The sequence below is a fragment of the Euphorbia lathyris genome, chromosome 9, assembly GCF_963576675.1.
Source record: "Euphorbia lathyris chromosome 9, ddEupLath1.1, whole genome shotgun sequence".
NCBI classification, from domain to species: domain Eukaryota; kingdom Viridiplantae; phylum Streptophyta; class Magnoliopsida; order Malpighiales; family Euphorbiaceae; genus Euphorbia; species Euphorbia lathyris.
Window position 1 is genome coordinate 17931731 of NC_088918.1, and position 15645 is coordinate 17947375.

At 33.9% G+C, this 15645-nt stretch overlaps 2 protein-coding genes across 4 annotated transcripts; both read right to left on the reverse strand.

Annotated features, from left to right (window-relative positions):
* Nucleotides 1–4334: 4334 nt before the first annotated feature.
* On the reverse strand, nucleotides 4335–6543 carry LOC136205507 (wall-associated receptor kinase-like 22). The gene is made up of 2 exons (XM_065996133.1): nucleotides 5679–6543; nucleotides 4335–5579 (listed from the first exon to the last, which is right to left on the reverse strand). The coding sequence occupies exons 1-2, from the start codon at nucleotides 6490–6492 to the stop codon at nucleotides 4504–4506; spliced, it is 1890 nt and encodes a 629-aa protein (XP_065852205.1). The 5' UTR covers nucleotides 6493–6543; the 3' UTR covers nucleotides 4335–4503.
* On the reverse strand, nucleotides 6305–14400 carry LOC136205508 (uncharacterized). Of its 3 annotated transcripts, XR_010675981.1 has the most exons (5): nucleotides 14066–14400; nucleotides 13422–13516; nucleotides 11584–11846; nucleotides 7459–8350; nucleotides 6305–6444 (listed from the first exon to the last, which is right to left on the reverse strand). XR_010675981.1 is itself a non-coding variant. In XM_065996134.1 (4 exons), exons 1-4 carry the CDS (start codon nucleotides 14093–14095, stop codon nucleotides 7542–7544), a joined length of 1197 nt encoding a protein of 398 aa, XP_065852206.1. In that variant the 5' UTR covers nucleotides 14096–14400; the 3' UTR covers nucleotides 7363–7541. The 3 variants fall into 3 exon arrangements, 2 of the variants coding, with proteins under 2 accessions (XP_065852206.1, XP_065852207.1); XM_065996134.1 differs by lacking the exon at nucleotides 6305–6444 and having other exon boundaries at nucleotides 7363–8350; XM_065996135.1 differs by lacking the exon at nucleotides 6305–6444 and having other exon boundaries at nucleotides 7363–8350; nucleotides 11584–11872; nucleotides 14066–14083.
* Between the last annotated feature and the right edge of the window lie 1245 nt (nucleotides 14401–15645).

Below are 15645 nucleotides of genomic sequence, written 5' to 3' on the forward strand. Positions count from 1 at the left end.
TACTTCAGAAAATTGTTGTGATTCATGTCTGTACTAGGGCTTGAGTTCGTAATGTTAGCTGGTTTTGTAGAGAAGATAAAGAGAAGTTAGAATATCAAAGGTCAGGTGTTTAATGGGATTTAAAATCGATTTATTCCCTTTTATATTTTCAATTTTTTTAATGATGCAAATACCCTCGGCCACGTCATCACCCCTGACGGAAATTCTGCCGTTTCCACGATTTTGGTAACGGTGTCAACCACGAGGACCTGTTTGAAAAAAAATACCACATGTACCACATCGCAAATCGGTGAAACCACATGGTAGTTATTTGTAATTAACCCTTAAAAATATTAAGTACATAATTTTACTATTTTTTACGTTAAATATATATTTACAATTTGATACAGATCAGTTTCGGGATGTGTTAGTTTTAATCGTAAACTAACAAAGATGTTCTTCTCTAGCTAAACTAGAAGGAGTGAATCCCGGGTTTTATGGACTAAATCCATAGGAATAGTGAAATCCTCATTGTTAAAGGTGAAAACCTTAACAAAAGCATCAAGGAAAAGATGATTAAATTTGATTGATAAAAAGTTAACCCTTACAAAGAGAAAGAGATGAATTTATATCACCTCAAACCTAAATGACAAATTACATAAAAGGCTAGCTTAACATAATTAATTAAAGAGTAAGGTTAGGGGTAAAATGGGGTAATAATAAGGAGGTGGCATAGGTGTAAATATAGGAGTGGTAGAGTTGTAATTATGGAGTGGCATGGGTTGTAAATAAGGAGTGGCAGGATTGTAATTAAGAAGGAAGCTGGAGTAACGGGGCAAGTTCATTAAAATGAAGGCACGCGGAGCGTGCCTAATTCCAAGTCCCGCGTAGATTGGTCTCTGGACTTTTCTCCGGATCAATCCTTCATTCACGCGGAGCGTGCTTTCCCTTAAGCGGAGCGTGCCCAAATCCACACGGAGCGTGCCTGAGTTGCTGTGTGGCACTGTTTTAGCCTCTTTACTCGCTTGTTGCTTGTGCTTGGTTCTTCCTCCGACTTCCCTCGTCCGGACCCGATCCTCCAAGGAGATGCCCCGCATCACACTTTCCCACTTATACTTTTAAAGTTTAAAAACTATTTTCTACACTATAGATATATAAAGTAATATTGCAATATAGTTTAGAATATATGTATATGTAGCTTATAATTTGAAATTACTATTATTTATATATATGGCTTATATATTTCACTTCAGAAAAAAAAAACATATTATCTAAGTATGTTTGCTTTAATTTTCAAAATATCATTCCATTATTTATTTAATTTGTAAGAACTAATCACCCATTATTTTTGTTCTATCAAAAGAAAAATTAACCATAGTTTCTTATGCTTTTTTTCCAGATTATATAAAAAAAAACTAAAAATCTAAATATTTAATTCCAAAATCTAAATTGTGAAATCTAGCACATTAAATCATGATTTGTTTCCTTTTAAACCCACAATGTAATAAATTCTGTAGCTATAAATTTACAACACACAAACTTAAAAATTCATATCCATCACAGAGATGAAAATAGGAGTTTTGGTGATTATAATGTTGGTATTACTAATAAGTTCATCAGGAGAAGTTGTGGAAGCCATGAATTACAAAGATTGCTACGATCAATGTTTAGCTCGTTGCGGTCAACCTTCTGAAGAATGTTTTGCTGCTTGCAGAGTTCGTTGTGGTATATTTCCTCCCAGCAGGGAATCACGCCATAATCCTATCTATAATAATCAGTGATGGATTTAGAATTCATTGACAGAGGTGAATTCGTGACGGATAGTAATTGTCTAAAATCAATGAACAAATAAGATTAAATGCATTTAGAGAATTATTAATTAATCGTTAAATTAATAATTATTAATTTATAGAGTGATTTTAATTTTTTTTTTTTAAATAAAGTTTAAACTTCTCAAAAAAAAAAAGTTTAAATTACTAATTTAAATAAAGTTTTTGTCTAAAATCAATGAACAAATAACATTAAATGTGCATCATATAAGTTAATTGAACTTGGAAGTTCATTGTATTTATGTTAAAAAAATATTCAATGTATCATAGTTAATGAATTGCTATATAAATTTATATGGAATGTTGTTTCAAATCATACAAAAAAATAGACTTCTTATGAATCTGCCACAACGAATTTAGAGGAAGCTACCACTGAAGACATTCATGAACTTGAGAGAATGATTGGTCAGCTTGGTTACCGCAATCCAATGGATGTCAATTAAATATTGGATTATCCAGGTGAAAACAATGAATGCTCAAGTTTAGAAGAAATTGTGTCGAGCGTTAAGCAAAATTCAATTGAGGATGAAGTTGAGGATGATTCGGTACCTTTGAAACCAGTCACAAGAAAGGAAGCAATTATAGCATCATCAACTCTTTACAATTTTTTGTTACAATTTGATAAGGATACGCCGGAACTTTTGAATAGACTGAGAATAGTTAGAGATGAAATTCAACTAGATTTAAATTTCAAGAAAAAACAAAATACTATAGATTCATATTTTTGCTAAATTATCCTAAGTATGTATATCTATATATATTTCGCATATGTATTTGAGAAATTATTAATTTAAAGATGTAATAATACAATGTATTTATAAAGGGTTGTTCCAGAAAATTATTATCTTATTAATTTATTAAAATTAATCATTTTTTGAACTGGCCTAAGTCGGGACTAGAAGAAATTATTATTTTAAAGAGTTTATTAATTTGTCGAATATTAATTTATAGAGGTTTTACTGTATAACTTATATCTTTCACTTCAGGAAAAAAAACCATATTATCTAACAAAAAAATTTAAAAATTAAATATTTAATTGCACAATCTAAACTGTCAAATCTAACACATTAAATTCACAATTAATCGTGATTTATTTCCTTTTAAACCCACAATGTAATAAATTCTGTATCTATAAATTTACAACACACAAAATTAAAAATTCATATCCATCACAGAGATGAAAATGGGAGTTTTGGTGATTATAATGTTGGTTTTGCTAATAAGTTCATCAGGAGAAGTTGTGGAAGCCATGAATTTCAAATCGTGCAACGATCAATGTTTAGCTCGTTGCGGTCAACCTTCTGAACAATGTTTTGCGGCTTGCAGAGTTCGTTGTGGTATATTTCCTCCCAACAGGAAATTGCGCCATAATCCTATTTATAATAATCTGCTCGGAATTCATTGATAGAGGTGAATTCGTGACGGATAGTAATAATGTTGTCTAATCTTGTTCTAAATTTCTATGAATATTATGTTTGAATAAAAGAAATTATATTATGCTCTTGTTTCTCAATTTTATGCTGAGTGGATGTGATTTTACAATTTTTATAGATCTTAAATTAGGGGTGTCAGTATGAGTTCGCAGGTCATAAACGGGTCGTTTCGACCTACTCATGTGTCCCATTTAGGTCAATCCTAACACGACCCGTTTAATAAACTACTTGTTATAAATTATAATAACAGTATGATTGATATTTCTATAATTAAGATTTGATACTGCTAGCTATGAAGATAAAAAGATTTAACTCAGTCTGAAATTGACAATAATTAACAAATTAATTGGATTAAGTAAATAAAAAATTGATTCTGTATCGCTAATTTCTTTATACCGGTGAATGCGATTCTGCAGATCTTAAATACTATAATTGTTAATAACAATATGCATAATATTTTTCTAGCACTGCACTTTTGTGTTTTTTTGTAATTTTCGGCTTTCGAAAGGGGCATCTTTGGACTGTTGAAAGGGTTTTGAAGATGGTGTAAATGTACTTTTTTTTCATTATAGTATCATCGTGTAAATTTCACTAATAGTCACTGAAGTTTGAAACAAGTTTAAAAAATGCCACCCTAATTCATGTTAGGGTGAAGTCCAAAAAAAAACCATGTACTTTCAGTTATCGTTAAACCGGTATCTGAAAAATAAAATTTATCTAGACGGTTACTGAGCTTTTTCATTTTGCTAAAGGAGATGACTGCGGTTTTTCATTTTACTAAAAATAATGATCTTAAAATTAAAATGAACGTTGACGATTCCAAAATTGAAAAATTCAAATATTTTTTAGGATGTTTTAAAGCAATTATAATTCTTCAACTTTTTTATTTTGATGTGAGCAGTTGTTTGGTGAAAAGAGAGAAAATGAATGTTTTAAGAGAGAAAACTCCGAAAATAATGATTTTTAAAAATAAATAATTTGGTTCCACAATAAATATGATATTAAACAAGTTTAATTCTTGGAATTTTCCATTTTGAGGTCATGAACTGTCATTTTTATAATATCAAATTAAAAGATCATCGTTTTTAGCAATATGAAAAAGTGTAGTCACCATTTGAACAAAAAAAATTACGAGTCCCAGTTTGACGATACATAAAAGCACATGAGTTTTTTTGAACTGTACTCTTCATTTTATTTCAATAAAATCATTGATTTTTTTTTATTTCAATAAAGTCACCCCGAACAATCCAGATGAAAAAAATTCACTCGAATAGTGGCGTAAAGTACATTTGTGATTTCCTCAATCCTTCTAGCTCCATTGCTACTTCTTTCATAGTTGGTCTCATTTTCCCTATTGAACTCAAACATCTCTGAGCAAGGTTTGCAATGGCTTGAATATCTTCTTTCCTTGCTTCTCTAGCTACTATAGGATCCAAAATTCGGACAAGGCAATCATCCTCGTCGAGAGACGAAAGGAAATGTCCGACAAGGTTTCTCTCATCTTCACTTCTGTCGAAAGAAATCGGCTTCTCCCCGGTCAGTAGCTCTATTAGCACAACTCCAAAACTATAAACGTCACTTTTATCGGTGAATTGGCTTGTGTAAAAGTACTCGGGATCTAAGTACCCAAATGTTCCTTGTACAACAGTAGTAAAATGAGTTCTGTCAAACGGGATTGATCTCGAGGTTCCGAAATCCGAAACTTTTACGCTGTACTTATCATCTAAGAGTATGTTTGAAGATTTTATATCGCGGTGAAAAATAGGGAATGAAGCGGAAGAATGCATGTATGCTACTGCTCCAGCGGCTTCACTTGCGATTCTGAAACGATCCTCCCATGACAGCAAAGTACCGTCTTGGCCTTGTTTGTGAATGTGGCTCGAAAGGGTTCCATTCGGTATGAACTCGTAAACGAGCAATGGAAACTGCGTTTCCAAGCAACATCCGATAAGCGTTACAATGTTCCTATGATTTATTTGGGATAATATGACAACTTCGTTTATAAACTGCTCAATCTGGCTTTTGGCAATAGTCCTTGATCTCTTCACAGCAACTATGTTACCGTCCGGTAGCATTCCTTTATAAACAGTCCCGTAACCTCCCTGGCCGAGAAATCTGCTCTGGTTGTAGTTGTCTGTAGCTCTTTCCAGCTCTTCTTCTGTAAATACTCTTGCCGTTTGACCACCTCCACCCGATGAGAGACGTTGCTGCAACAGGAAACCGCCATTCTGCTCGAAAAGTCTCTGTTTACGAATTCTGTTTCTTCTTTTCTTCAAGAACCGATATAACCTATAGTTGCATAGGATTAAAGACAAAAGTCCAATACCAATGCCAACACCTGAAATATGTATCGGATTCGCTTAGTTTAATTGTTCGAGGCAGGCTGCTAAGAAAGCTATCTTTCGAACAGTTCGGTAAAAAAAAAACTCAATCATACCTATAAGTGTAACCAGTTTGACAGGAAATTTTTTGGCATCCTGTTTGCAGCTCCCATTTGCAAGAGAGCTATTCGAACATTGACAGAACAAACTCCCCGGATTAGCTATACAACTATCACTTTTAAGCGGAACTAAAATAGGCGTAAAGGGGTATATCACGCTGTTTTGTGACAGTCTGTTAGCCTCCAAAATGCTGGGCGGATTGACCCCGAATGACTCCCCAATCGACGGTATAGTATCTCCCCATGTCACCATATGCATCAACAAGGTGAGTACACCATCTGCTATTTGGTTGCGGCTCGGACAAGCACATCTCACAGGAACTAGCAGTTCTGTATCCACTTGTATAGCGGTTGGGGTTTGGTTTCGGTTTTGGTCTGTAATAGCCTGGCAAGTGGTAAGGCCTTGGAAAGTGTTATTGGCTATTAGAAAAAATGTGTCATTTGGAGATACAATGTAAGAAGCATCATGCTGGAAGAAGCTATCTATACATGAACACGGAACTGGAACTGTAATCGGTTGCTCGGGGGGAATTGTGGTGTTGGTTGATGCAATGTTGTTGATCAGGGCTATCCTCCCAGCATCTGAGCCTACGAGTTGAGCAATGGAGACGGGGGAGTCATAAGGCGGACGGGAGCGAAAAGTTAGAAATGATTGACATGCTACTTGATCTGTGCTGCCGCAGGAAAACCCTCTCGATATTGTTGAGTTTCGGCCACAGTCGACGATTTGCAATGCAATGTAATCTTGTTGACAATGTGATGGCTGAGAATTTAGAAAAAAAAGTATGATCAACAATGGTGATAGCTCCATCAATACAGTGTTTATATTGCACGAAAACTCCTCTTCAATAACGGTTCTGTGCAATTAGATATAATAAAAAAACTCATTACTAGTTGCAGGTCTCACACGCCATTGAATTTTAAATTTTGCAGCACAATCCAAAGACTGATACCAAAATAGACAGTCAACTATACACAAATTGACAGCTCTGAAACTCCCAATTTTCTAGAGTTTCTGGAGACTTGTCACCAGCCATCAACTTTGAATAAGCATGTTGACATTTGTCCCACGGCCTTGCCCGTTGAAGCTCACATATAAAATAAGTTAGGTTCGAGATTTGTCTTAAAAGCTCGAGCTTGGTGTAATATTATTATTTTCTTAACCACTGTGGTTAAAGTTTTTCATTTTTTCTATTATTTCTTTCTTTAGCTTCGTTGGACTTTAGTTAAGGTTAAAAACCAACTCCAACGGTCTCTTAGTGACTCTTCAAATCTCCCTTGGAAATACTCTTACAAGTTAACAACAGATCCCTGTGAACACAATACTCTTACTCAGCTCATTAAAGGAATTAACTATTCGTTAGCTACTCGCGAGGAACTCAATTATTTTGTTCACGGGATTTTGCTCGCGAACAACTCATTAATTCTGTTCATGAACTTTCAAGCCGAATTTCATCGTACTCAAACTCCGCTCATTTACAAATGGAGCATCAAAATCGTACTCAAACTCAGCTCGTTTATACAACACTTTAAAGGTTAAGGAGCTTTTAAGGGACTTAAAATATTATCACCATTTTTATATGTAGTATTTTTTACTACGGTAATATCACTTCCTATGTAAATCTTGTATTATTTTGCAAGTTAGTATTTAAATATAAGATAAACCAGTTTTACGCTTGCATATCCAATAATCTACCAGACCTAGATAGTAGATACTATCAAATATCAATTTCTCAAAAGAACAAAAAATGGGCCATAAAGGAAAATCCTCAAGTACCCGTGTTCATTTCCGTTTTCGTTTCAGTTTATGATTCCGTGCAACATAGGGCTAAACCCCTCTGCAGAACTTCCCTTGTCATATTAGCTCCATCTTCTTTTGTCTTCTTCTTCATCCACCGGAGTATACCACTCTGGCCGTCGCTTCGGGTTGCTCAACCTGTAGTTCAGCAGCACTTCTTCATTGCGAAGTACTCTGTTAGCTACCAGGACAAGAGTCTGCAGAACAGGAACATCAGACTCACTCCCTTTCCTTCTAGATTTGAACCAAAAGCTGCCAAACCTCCGCATTTTCACTTCCGAATCGCCAAATGCTACATTCGGTATATAGGTCCTCATGCCCTTCTCAGTCAGCGGGAAATCGTAAGGACATACCGTGACATTTGGATCCATACCCTTAGCTGGATGATTAGCAAAATGAGCCAAAGCTAATGGGTTTCTCCGCTCTAGGATCTCAGCAGTACGGCCAACTCTTGCACTCCCTTCCAATGGCTTACTGAGCATCTTCCATAACCGATCTGAACCTTTCTCGCTATTTTGGACATTTTGTTTGATTTCTGGCACAATTAACCCGTTCCACATTTCACGGGTTTCGCCTCCCGAACCCCAAGGCTGTCCATTGATCACAGTACCATCATACCTAGTGATGAAGTATGTGTTTTGTGCATCAACTCTTGGGTATCCGGGGATGTATCGGTAATATGCCGGGGTGTATATAACACCAGGGTACAAGGCAATGACAGTGCCAACATCAGCTTCACCATTTATGAACAAGCCTCGTCCAGCTTCCTTGTGGGGTATCTGAGATGGTTTTAGATCCAGTGAGAAGCCTATTGAATCCTTCAATCTATTTGAGACTTCAACACTTTTCAATGGCCTTGTTTCGGGTATAGCTGTGCTGAAACAGACCAGTTATCAGAAGAAAATAACTATTATCAAAATAATTTACTTCTTTTCTTCAAAGAAAACAATAAAATCAATTGACATTATTGCATATAATTCCAGAGATGCATGAAGCAGTAAATTCTATTATTTAATGAATAATTTACTTAAGATGAAACCTTCAAATTTCTAAATTTTTCCCTAACGTTTATGGGGAAGTGCATATATACCCTAACATAAGAAATGGTAAAACTTTGTCCTTAAAGTTTGCAACATGGAGCAATTTTGAGCCTAGGCAGTGGCAGAGTCAGCCTTTGACTACTGGGAGTGCAAAAAATAATCCTAGCCCATATGAGCTAGGCTTAAAAATTGTTTTGCCCCTACGCACTACGCCGTTTTGGCCTGGAATGGGGCGAAAAAAGTAAGATGAACAACTCTTCATATGGCAGGGGTGCTGACTTGCACTCTGGAGATGAAGACTGAGGTAGGTGGTTGCCGACGGTCAGGGTGCACCAGCACCCATGCCCCCTCTTCCACCTCTGGGCCCATGTAAAAATCCCATTTTATGGGTTCTGTTACCTGAGCCAAAATTGCTCCAAATTGGAAACGTTAAGGACATAATTTTACCATTTCTTCCATTAAGGATATATCTACAGTTTCCCAAAAAAAATTAAGGGCAAATTTGAACATTTTCCCTAAGAAGAATGACAAGAAAGACTTGTAAGATCACAAATTGCAGGGGGGCAAATATGCAAACTTATCAGATCTTTCATTTTACTGATGAAGCACTTCTTATTGGAAATATAAAGTGTTTGAAGAAGTCAGGAATATGCTAGTGTCCTAGTGGGTAAATCAAACTGTCTACTACTACCAGAACTATCAGTTATGCATTCAAGGAAATTATAATTCCGGAACTTAAAGCTTATTCTGATTTTTATGTACAACTTATGTTTAGCAAATCTAGGTTCAGTATCCTTTTAGGAATTCTGGTTTATGATTATGATAATTAGTTTAACAGTTACCATATTTTTCTATCCTATGCAGTAGAGTTTAGATTCTAATCAAAGTTCAAGAGTTCAGTGCTTTAAGATCCACGCCTTTGTATGTGTTCCACACATGGATGCACAATAAAATTGAAATACATGTTTGTATATATTTAAACATTCCTTAAGGCAATTAAAATCTTTTAATTGGTACTTAAAACTTCATATATATTCTTTACAAATTCACTGCTCATACTGACCATTTCTTAATCAAATTCGATACTATGGACCATGATGCTTGGTTAAATGCCACATTATCAAAGCAAACTCAACTTTCTTGTTAATGATCCCAGTTTAAGGAGCATCAGATCATGACAAAGTAGTAGTCTAGTATTATTGGTTGATTTGACTTCTAATAAAAAAAAAACATCACCTCATAGCATTTACCAAAGAGAATCGCCAAAAAAAAAACGCCAAAAACAAAAAATTATAAGATACCCCCACATGCGAATGCCCACTCTAGACCACTTGGTCAAAGTGGCTCTGATACCATGTCATGGAACCGATTGAACTAAAAGCTCAAGCTGATAGTTAATGGTCCACTTCATATTAATATCTGACACTACCACAACCAGCAAAGGCTGGAAGACTATGTTCATGCATTTCATAAGCCTTATAACTAAACATGCATTGAAAATAAGATTAACTAACAAGATACATGCACTTAAAAGCCTTATACAATAGGTAAACACTTCACAACTAAACCCTTGTAAACAAATTGACCGGCTGAGGGTGAGCCTCAGCATAACCATAAGGTTGTTACCACTACTGGACCATGAGGAAACAGGTTCAAATTGCAGAAACAGCCTCTTGCAAAAACAAATGCAGAAGGCTGCATACAATAGGCCCAAATGAGCTCCACTACTCCCTAAACCCCAACATGGCGAGAGCCTTATGCACTGGGAAAACTGGCCCATAGTTTAAAGTTAAACTAGTCAAAATAATGTCTGAAATAACTTTTTTTTGTTAAGTCGGGTGTGTAGAAGGCTGTGAGCTTAAACCAATCCATGACCTCCACTTGCTCAATTCAATTTGCAAGAGGTACCAATTAAGCTAAACTCAAATAACAAAACTTAAGTTGTATTTATCACCACATGTCGAGGAAATGAAGATAATGAAGAGTACTTCATAGCAAGAAATTCTTTGGAACGTCACCAGGATCGATGGGAAGTGAGGGTAGAGCAAGACTCATTAGTAAGAACATTTATGTTTTTCATCTTTTTTTTTCAGATTTAACAAGATTTCATAATATGTTAATTCATGAATATTAATTTTCGAAGATATGAGTTTTCATACCATGTTATTGAGCCTAGAATCCAACAACCATCAGGATTTCAAATGGCTCTAATACCACGTTATATCTTTGTGGACCTGGGGAGCTTATGAGACTCAAACAATTACCTTAGAATTTTCATATTGATGAGTTCATCTTTCACCAAAAAGGCCCAAGTTTTATTTAGTTGATTTGCCCATCACCTTACAAGTCACTTCTTTCTCTAACAATTTTCCAATGTCAAACTATTTCCTCTCTTCCAACATTTCCAACAGAAATATTCGATAACGATGCTTTACAAGCATCCTATATATAATTTATAGATGGTCAAAAGCCATCCATATAGTACTAAGTGTCTGGACCCCTAATACCTACAAGCTTTGGACTCATATAAAAAGGCTTCTTTTAGTTTACTTCAGAAACTAGCATTAAAAATAAAATTAAAAGAAAGAGGAGCTCAATGCTAAAAATAAACTAGCTTAAATTCAAAAATTATTAACACAATTCCAAGAGAAATAGTAACCAAAGAGCAATTAGAGATTCATAAAATTACACTTTGTTCTCTTACAATTTTCTAATGTCAAAGTACATCCCTCTTCCAACATTTCCAACAGAAATACTTGGTAACAAATGCTTTACAAGCATCATATATATAAAATATACATGGACTCATTTGCACTCATATAAAGACTCCTTTTTACACTAACAAGTAAACAATATGATAATATCTATTTTATTTGATACTGAAAAAGAACACATTCATATTTGATCATGATGCTTATAACCATGAATGACAGTAAGACAAGTCAAATAAGTGAATTATATTGAATCTGCAGAAGTGTGTGAAGATGCATTCTTACACCCATTGATAAATTTAGGGAAAAGGCTGCCAGAATATTAACAAATAAAAGTACAAAAGTAAACTTACCAGGAACAGAACTTGGTGAGCCACTCTTTCCAACAGCAAAACTAAGGCCACTTGGGCGAGGAGCGGCAGCTGGAGCATCGCCTGGTTCAAATTTCTTCACATCAGATAGAAGAATGTCATCCATGGATCTGCAGAAGTTTTCAATTTGGTAATGGACATTTTCTTGTACTAGCTTCTGCTGATCAGCAACTGAAGCCTTACTAGACATTTCAATGATCTCTTCTATATCTGCCTCTTCTGCGTTCCTTCCCAACCGATTGTAGCTAAAGCAAGGAAAATGTCATGTGTTCTTCAAGGTAATGAACAGATAGTACTTAGTATAGGTGATAAAGTTGGTATCTAGTTGTGAAAACCACAGGATATCACAAAAACCATTTTATACATAAAGAAATTCTAAAAAAAAAAATATTAATGCTTGTTTGTTAAACATTCTGGAAAAAAAAAAACGTAACAAGATATCCATGTAAAATAGAAGTAACAAGATAAGTTTTGAATACATCATTAGAAATTAGAGCTCATTGTCATCAAAACCTTAAGAATATGTCTTCAGTTATCAACAATGCTCGGCTTAGCAGACACTCGCCTTTTTTCACTTTCTATACTTTATCGCAGGAGTAGGACTAACAACTTAGAACCATGAATATACATTCACCTCCGATGTGAATTTGTAAAATAGTTACATTACAAGCTTTTCTGAGGAAGTTTAAATTCAGAAGATGCAAATGGATAAAATTTAACCAGATGAATTTTACAAAATCGTTCGAGAGTTGCTACAATAAAGCAAGAGGGTATTATCAAGTTCTCAGGTTCATAAAAGATAATAGAAGCAGAGAAAGAGAAAATGTCATGAGCAAATGACACAATGGCTATCAATAACTGAGCATACTCTGAAATATGGCATATCAGAGATCATGATTTGTTGTTAAATGTTTATAGAAATTGAAAAAATGGAAAAAAATAAATAAATAGAACTACGCATTTCACTTTAACCAACCTAGATGCCCTACAAAGAATTAATGAGTTTCTGCTTTGAATCTCTATTGCCAATATTCAAGAGGAACTACCAACTAAGATAAACAAAAATCACAAAAATAGATTTTATTTTATGAAGTCATGCTACTATGGTTTCTTTGAAATTTTCTATATAGGTTAAAAACAATCATAATAAATGGCATAGTAAGAAAGCAGAAATAGGGCAATAATGAGATATTATCATACATCAAGTCAAATAATTTATCACTTATAAAATGGCAGAATAGCAGTTTCTGGTAGTTAATAATAGCTAATAGGCGCCTGATGGATATTTGGTGCTTAGAAAAATTATATTGAATTGTTTTTGTAGCATGTAACCCATGACTAAAATAGATGTAAGAAAACAAAAAAAAAAAAAAAAAAAAAAAAAAACTTATTCTAACTAACTAGAAATCCTTTTTTTTCAATTTTAGTTTTAAAAAATACAGCTTTCATACAAAAAATTTACAGTAACACTTCAATGCCAATACATATTAATTTAAACATTGCCAAACTATCATATTATAGTTTCACTCGGACTAGGAACTCATAGAGCAAGGAAACAATAAACGAGCTTACTAAGCAAATCCCAGATGAGAAAGGGAAAGTTGAACTGTGACTCAAATGAAATCGTAAGCATGCATAAAAAGATGAATAACATAATTAACAATTTCTAACAAATAAAAATCATATGCAATTTGAAGTTAACAAAAGTAGCCTCTAGAATCAACTTCCAAATCAAGATAATGCAAATAGTGATTATTAATGTCAATGAAGTTTCGTCTGCACACATTTTGAATCTGAATACAAAAAAAAAAGAGACTGACCAAGTATATAGGAAAAGCCGGTTTATGTCGGCTTCAAATTGCAATTTCCTTGGATCTTTAGCAAAAGTGGGACTCTTAGCCAAAGTTCTGGCAGCCTGAAAATTACAGAAGAGAGCTTACAAATTTACATAAAGAATATGAAAGTGCTTTAGAAACTAATACTCATACGAGCTTCAATGTGTGTGTACAGTTACTGCTAAAATAAACACCAATAGTTTAATACTGTTGTTGATAACTGGAGTTCATATATCATATACATATTGAAAATTGAAAATACCTCCTAATACCAGAATCACAAAACAGAAATAATAGAAATCCCGATCTCTTTTGGATAATAAAAAATGACTACGGTAGACCCAACACCCAAAGGACACATTATTCAGCAAATTCAAATAATGAGATAAAATGACTAGAACTACTACATTTACTGTCTACATCTGCTTCTTCCATTAGCAACATATTTCCAGTTACTGCTTTAAATACAGAAAATTAGGAAATGCGAGATAAAATTGGGCTTTGTTTTGATATCCCTAGCTTTTAAAAAGAAAACACCAAATAGATCAATTATGTTCTTCGTGTAACTAAACTGAATCAAACAAAAGAAATAGATAAACTACGCTAAAAGTGATAGATTAGTTTGATACCTCTAGAAATTTGTTCAACAGAAAAGCCATTGCTTGTGGAAACCGAAAAATAGAGTCAGCTTTCTGAATCCTCTACTGTTTTGCTACTTCAATGTCTCAACAGGAAGAGAAATTGATAAGAATTTCAGCAACAGAAGAAAGAAGAGCGATTCCGTTTCAAGATAGATTGCTACTTCTTCTTCATCGGTGCCTTGCTTCGGAATTAGGGATGAAGATCAAAACGCAATGAAACAACAGCTTTCCTCGACGCCAACCTCCTCTTCAACTCATCAAGCTCCGCCGCCTAGGCAAGAGAGAAACCAACCGGCCACAAAGCAAGTACAGTAAAACCTCTGTATTGGAATACTCTATATAACAATAACATCCAACTTGTTATAAAAAATTTCGGTCCCAACTTGGGCCGGTTATAAATAAGAATAACCTCCCAAATATTAATTGTTATACATAATCCAAGTTCCACCTTTAGAAACTATACCGAATAATTATGTAAATAATGTATATATGTATTAAGGATTTAAACAAAATTTATTAAAAAATTTAAAAATTATTGAGATTAAATATGAGTTGGCACACAAATTCCAACTTTAACTATAAATTCTTACCATTTTCCCATAAAATTATTGAGATTAAACAACGTTGCATAATTACTTTTTGAATAATAAAAATTAGAGAGTTCTTATTGTTGTTAAATTTATAAACTTTAAGTGTTGATTTTTTTTTTTGGGTACCAAACTCTATATAAGAATAACCTCCCAATTGTTATATAAATTGTCCGGTCCCAAACGTATTCCTATATAGAGGTTTTACTGTACCACCAAATTTATCGAAGGCTTCATACATCAGTTGCTTTCTACTTAAAAATAAGGCATTATATCCATTTAGTCACCAAACTAAAGCTTCAGAGTCAATTAGGACCCTAAACTATTAAAATTATTAATCAGGTCTTTAAATTTAGCAAAACTCACCAATTAAGTCCTATCATATCTTAAAATCAGAAAATTTTACGAGTTGATATACATTATAATAATCTCTATGTTGGTTCAAAATGAGTTTGAGGAAGATAGTGAAACTGTTCAACCGAATGAATTTTGATGAAACCTCAATTGATGATTTTGATAGTTTAAAGTTCTAAATGACTTTGAAGTCTTAGTATGAGGAGCCAAATGAATATTGTGCCTAAAAATAAATAAATAAATAAACATTACACCAATTTGGCTCAACGAGTACTTTAAACTATCAAAATTCCCAATCAAGTCCCCGATTAAGTAAAAATCGTTAATTGAGTCTTTATTCTAAGTAAAAATCATCAATTACGTTTTTATCGAAAATCATTCGGTTGAAAAGTTTCATACTCTTTTCCAAATTCATTTTGAACTAATACAGTCTATGTCAAATAGTCAAATTTTTTTATTTTAGGATAGAATAAAAACTCAATTTGATGTTTTTGCATAGTTCAAGGATCTAATCGGTGATTTTGATAGTTTAATATTCTAATTGATTTTGAAGTTTTAGTTTAAGGATCAAAATGAGTATTATACCAAGAAAAAAAAAACATTTGTGGTTCACTTGAACTTATATAG